Here is a 6,135-nt window from a genome sequence, read left to right as displayed (position 1 = left end):
AACAATTTCCATTAATTAAGATTATAAGCAATGTTGAAAAATAACTTGTACTAGTGTTTTGACCCAATTAAAATAAACAAGAAAAACATTAGTCGGTGTCACTTTCAGATACGAAATATTATTTTAACCTATGGAGAAGTTGGTGAAGCCTTGAATCACCTTAGGGACCAACTTCTTCAATAGTTATTAAATTGCGTATATAGTTTTTCTTATTATCATTATTGCAAACATATGCCCTATTTTATCAACCTTTTTATTCTTATTTTATTTTAATGAATTCGAAACTAGTATTTCTATTAATTTCAATATATATATTATTTTCTATATTTGATATATAGTCTATAATTTTAAAGAAAGTAATATTGAAAAAATATAGATAATATATATAAAATGCAGAAAAACGTAACTGCATTATATAATAGTATTAACCGTTATATGTGATCAATAAATGATTTATCTTCACTTTTTTTCTTCATTATTATATACATAACAAAAGAATTTTTGAAATATAATTAAAAACAAAATAAGAATATATATCTGTTATACATTATTTACATTATCTTCTCATACCTAATCCTTTTTGTCACCTGTTAAAAACAATATTTAATAGGAGTTATAGTTGTCTCTTTCGAAGAGGTTGGTTAAGTAGAATTTATAAAATAGTAAGTTTCACATAAAATAATGATCTAGAGTGTTGCTATGTCTTTTTTTTATTATTATTTTTCTTTTTTAATTTCTCTGTATTTTTTCTTTTAAATGTGATTTTGCAACTGATATCGTTACACGTAAATATTTGAAACTACTACAAAGTAATCGGTTAATTATGTGTTGTGTATTAAAAAGTCATTTATATAAGTTACTTATATGCACGTACCATGAAAATACATTAATAAAAGAAAATGTTTTTAATACACATTTAATGTGATATTTAATTTATCCGTTGCAATATTCAATAAAAGCATTTTATTTAATATCCTTTTAACTAGCAAAACTCATTTTTAAACTTTGTAACAAACTTTGTTTGTATTCGACATATAACAGAACTATTCACCATGTCTCATAAATACATAGTGTGAACGTAATAAATATACCTTATTAAATGTTTCTTTAAAACATAAATATTTTTTTTTTGTATTTTCAATGCCATAATTCATTTGCCTGTAACAACACAAATATATATATATATATATAAAGAAAAATAGAGAGACGTGTTTTCCTTTTGTACAAGTTTGATCTCCTGGTTCACTTGTTCAATCTATAATTATGGTTTCTTTATTTTGTATTTGTTTAATTATTTTCTTAATTAAATCCTAAACTTAAGATTTACATATATTTATAGTCCCTATAATTTGATTTTTTTTTTTTAAATATGGAAACTCTATTCTTATTATATGGTGTTATATGACAAAATATATCTTGACAAAAAAATTTTAACTACATTTTAACATAGCATATACATGTTATTTTTTTTTTATTAGTTCATTATTTATTTTGTTATTGTGTTAGCATACTCTAAACTATTGAAAAAAATAATATATGTATTCTATCAAAATGTTGTCAAATTTTTTTTGTTAATATATCATTACCCTTATATGATACTTATAATTTATAATTAGTTTTTCTATAAATAATTTTATTTGTATCTTAGTTAATTATCTTAAAACGAATAATTAACATAAAAGTGAAGTATGTCATATTTTTCAACTTTTCAAAACTAACGCATAAGGTGAAAAGTTTGCATCAGTTGAAAATTAATTTTATCTCATATATATATATATATAGCGGTGCAAGATATTAATAAATGGTTTGATATTAATTTTATGGTGAGTGACATGATAAGTTTAACAAACAATAAATCTTTAAATGAATCTAGTATTTACATTAAAAATTAAACTTTAAATTTAACTCAACTTCATAAAATTAACTTTCTAACTTAATGTAAATAATATAAATTCTAAGTGCTAAAATCTCTAAGAATAACACAAATGCATTGCTATTGAATATAAAATATTTGTTTATTCAAATCCTAAATGTGTTTTTTATATGAATACTATCTGTGGTGGGTGATGATGTATATATTGAGAACTTGTAGTGTATATTCACAGAAAACAAGATGCCATGGAACATGAAGGTACATAGTTTTTGTGAAACGTTGTTGACAATAGTAAAGAAAGTACTTCAAAAAATCTCTGTCTCCCAATTTGAACACATTAAATGAATTTTGAGGGTCAATGCACATGTCTCTCAGAAAGCCATTTTTCACCTTGTGAAGTTCATAGCAATTGATAATGGCTACTCTTACTTATTAAAACATACACAAATTTAATACATATATAAGTGGGACACGTCGCTGAATCCTGCCTTCGGCATTTTGAACAACTTTTAGCAAAGTTTGAAGTAATGACAAAAATACGTTTGAGCAAAACAAGTTTAGTGGCATAAGAATTTCAAGAGGTGTTGACTTTGGTGGGGTATGTATATATTTTTAGTAATGTTAATAAATAGAAAAAAAATCATCATATTCAAAGAAATTTAGAAAAGACATATAAAAAATACAAACAATGATTGATTTGCCCCAATGCAACTTGATGGTCTTCACATAGCAAAATGATTCCCAAAGTCAATGTTTTCACTTAATTAATTAGCGTACATTTTCAATAGAGACCTTAGTATGAAATATTTTATAGTATAGATTATTTTTAGTCAATCTTTGAGAAATACTTAACAACCAACATTTTTTTTTATCGAATAATTGTTATAATTAGTTAGCATTGGTAATGACTTTAGCGTACATATATAAATAAGTATGACCTTGACACCCATTTGAATCTTAGCAAATTTAAAATGAATTTTATAAATATTTTATTATTATTATTTTACTTTTTTTGTAGTGTTTCTTTAATTTAGTCCTTTTGCTTGTTTTAGGATTACATAGTTGGCTTATAATTAGACGCCATCTTTGGGTTTGGAGTTATGCAAACTTGAATCATATTTTCTTTTGCCTTGGATTTGTATTTTGTGATTATTATTATTAAGTCAAAGTTTTATGTTTTTCCTAAGTCAATTTTGTCTATATGTTGAGAAGAACCCTAAAATAGATTATGGAAGTTTTTTCAACCATCGAGATAACTTACGTCTGGAAGCTCCCTTCATATGACTGTAACTATTCATTAGATAATTTTTTCAGCCTTGAAAAGTATTTACAAGATTCAACCTGTGATAAAATCATCTTCAAAATTGAGGAATATCAATATCTACTTTTTCTACAACGACTTGATTAATTAAGAAGACATGAGGAAATATTATTTATTATATCTCCTTCGAAATCATTAAGGTTGAATAATAATTACCTCTCCAACTTGACAAGAGATTTCAAATTATAAAAAAGAAAACAACACTTATAAATGAATGACTATTAGTTATTAAATATCCATCATAATTATCTTGTTTGATTTGAAATGGGGTTCCTACAAGACAAAATAAAATAAAAGATAGAGAGAAGAATATAAAAAGTATAGTCTTTGTTTTGATTATTAAAGGTTTGTAGTAAATGCTATTTGTGTTTGTAATAAATTTATATTTTAGTCTCTCTCTATATAAATATTACCCATTTTAATTAAAGCAAATTAAAAGAAAATGTGTTAGTAATAAAATAATTAATTTTAAAATGTAAAATTAGAACGTGTATATATATATATATATATATATATATATATATATATATATATATATATATATATATTTATTAATGTATATATGTGTATGAATAGAAAGAGAGAGAAAGGAGTAAATGTCTGAAAACATGTTACCACATGTAAGAAAGTAAATGATAGAAAAATAATAAATGTTGAATAAACAATAAATGGTATTTAATCAGTTTTAGTTTTTATTGTGTCCGGGTTCAGAATACTTAGTTTGGAATTAATTTTTACAATTACTTATGTTTTGTATTCAGAAATTATAAATTTAAGAAATTGTTAAGTTCACTGTTCTATATAAAAAAAAATATTTTAACACTAACTTTTAAACGTCATTTTGACATTACATGTGTCAAAATATAATTAAATAATTTTAAATTAAAAAAAAAACTTTGATTTTTCTTCCAAAATATTCTTGTCTATAAAAAAAATGTATAAATTAAAATGGAAGGTGTGCTAAATATGCTAAACGAAGAGAGCCGCCTGAGGTATCAACGTGTAAGCGTGTGCATGAATGTCAATATGAAAAGTTGAACACAGAGCATGACTTTTTTGGTCATTTAACTCCATAGAATAAGTAGGTTTCGCACGGAAGCTTTTAATTTTAAGGTGGTTTTACCATTCCATCTTTCAATTCAAAATTGGTTTCCTCTCTCCCATAAACAAACACAGCCTAAGGCATGTTTTGTTGCAACCTCTTCTGTGGTTCTTTCAGAGATATATATATATATAGAGAGAGAAAGAGGGTTGAACTTGAAGAGGGTGGTGCCCTGAGAGGACCGTTTAATCTGTAAAAAAATTTTGGTTTGCGGAAAGTCATCATCTAGTTTGAAGAGAGAGAAAGTAGTGTAATAGAAAAGAGTGTTGTCTTTTGTTAGTTTGTAACTTTGCATTCAATCCGTTCTCACTTTTCTCTCTCTCTCTCTCTCTCTCTCTTCTGTAACTCGCTACAAGCTATTCGACTATAACCGCTTCCCTCTTTTACCGTGGAGGAAGGGAATGATCTCAGGTGGAAGACAAAGAAGGCGGTTTCGCCATTGATGGGGTTTCCGAGAGCTACTTTAAGAGAAAACAAGAACAGGAGACAACATAAACAACAGCAATAGCATCAACCCTTTTAGGTTCTTCTCTCGTCATGGCTTCCAAGACCACCAACCAAACAACAAATAATCAATTGGAACCACTTCCACCACCTCAGCACCGTCACCCTCATCCTCATCATTATCAGTTACAACAACACCAACCCCAAAACCATCAAGTTCATGATCATCAAATTTCTTTTGGAATGATGCAATCCTCTTCTTCGTCTTCCTCTATCCCTGGAAACTACCTGTGAGTTTTGTTTTGTCTTACATTATTCTGTGTTTTTTTGTTTCTTTTGTGGTTCAACGTGTGTGTTTATGTCAGCAGAGGCAAGGATTCCGGCGCTTATGACTTGGGTGAATTGGATCAAGCCTTTTTCCTTTACCTTGATGGACAAGCAGACCCCTCCACTGTTCAAGACCAAAGACGTGAGCTTTATCGTAAACTCTTTCTCACACGCACACACCCATGGAAATTTCTTTCTTTGTTTTTTTTTAGCTTCTAACCTTCTCCAAATTCAAAAGAGGGACTTCTTCCCTCTCACTTTTCGTTCGTTTGTGAGATTCTCTTTGTTGGGTCACACCAAAAGCATGTTTGGCTTATTCCTATCTGCAGCAGCTTCGTACTTCCTTTGACCAAATCCTTGCAGAGAAGGGAGGGGCAGGAGATGGAGTAGATATTCCCATTTCTAAAAGAAAAAAAAAAATAGTGGAAATTGATCCTCTCTTTCTCTCTCTACATTTATTTTTTGTTTAATTGTTTTCTTGTTTTATTCCTTGGATGTATGAGACCATGACATGTAACAAACCGGTGTCATGATCTCCTTCAAACAAAAACACCACTTGTACTGAAAAGGAAAACCAGTAGGGTATGGGGGTTCCTTCTGCCTTTACTTTCTTTACTCTCTTTTCTTTCTTCCTTTTTTTTCAGTTTGGAATGAAAGCTACAAATGCATGATAATTCTCGTACCAATTTAATTGCCTCACACCTCTTTCTCTCTTATTTTCACATCTGGGTTATCTCTTAATCATTCTGTCCCTCCAAAACACAGACCCTCTTTCCGTCTTTCATTTCTCTCACCTTCTCTTATTATAAATATTAACTTGCTTAGATATATTTACACATAATTGATGTTGCTGAATTTCGTACATATATGCGTCTCTGCAGAGAACTCATCATCCGGAATGAGGCCTCCGACTCTCAACATTTTCCCATCCAAGCCTATGCACGTAGAGCCATCATCATCCAAGTCCAAGGTGTAATCATTATCGATACCTCACTGTCCACTTATATTAGATATATATATATATATATATATATATATATATATATATATATATATATATATATATAT

The 6,135-nt window shown here is 28.1% G+C and overlaps 1 protein-coding gene across 4 annotated transcripts in view; it reads left to right on the top strand.

Moving 5' to 3' along the window:
* Positions 1–4,302: 4,302 nt before the first annotated feature.
* Positions 4,303–6,135, top strand: part of LOC106757344 (bZIP transcription factor TGA10) — a 7,123-nt gene continuing 5,290 nt past the window's right edge. Inside the window, exons 1-4 of one of the 4 annotated variants that reach the window (XM_022779041.1) lie at positions 4,303–4,541; positions 4,653–5,030; positions 5,106–5,209; positions 5,949–6,037. In XM_022779041.1, the coding sequence (XP_022634762.1) occupies positions 4,834–5,030; positions 5,106–5,209; positions 5,949–6,037 (390 nt within the window). In that variant the 5' untranslated portion in view covers positions 4,303–4,541; positions 4,653–4,833. Of the gene's footprint in view, positions 5,031–5,105; positions 5,210–5,948; positions 6,038–6,135 lie in introns of all 4 variants that reach the window. The other 3 variants (XM_022779040.1, XM_022779039.1, XM_014639990.2) reach the window with 3 other exon arrangements.

This window comes from Vigna radiata, chromosome 3 (genome assembly GCF_000741045.1).
Source record: "Vigna radiata var. radiata cultivar VC1973A chromosome 3, Vradiata_ver6, whole genome shotgun sequence".
NCBI lineage: Eukaryota > Viridiplantae > Streptophyta > Magnoliopsida > Fabales > Fabaceae > Vigna > Vigna radiata.
Note: the sequence above shows the minus strand (reverse complement) of the source record. Positions and strands in the feature narration are given on the sequence as shown.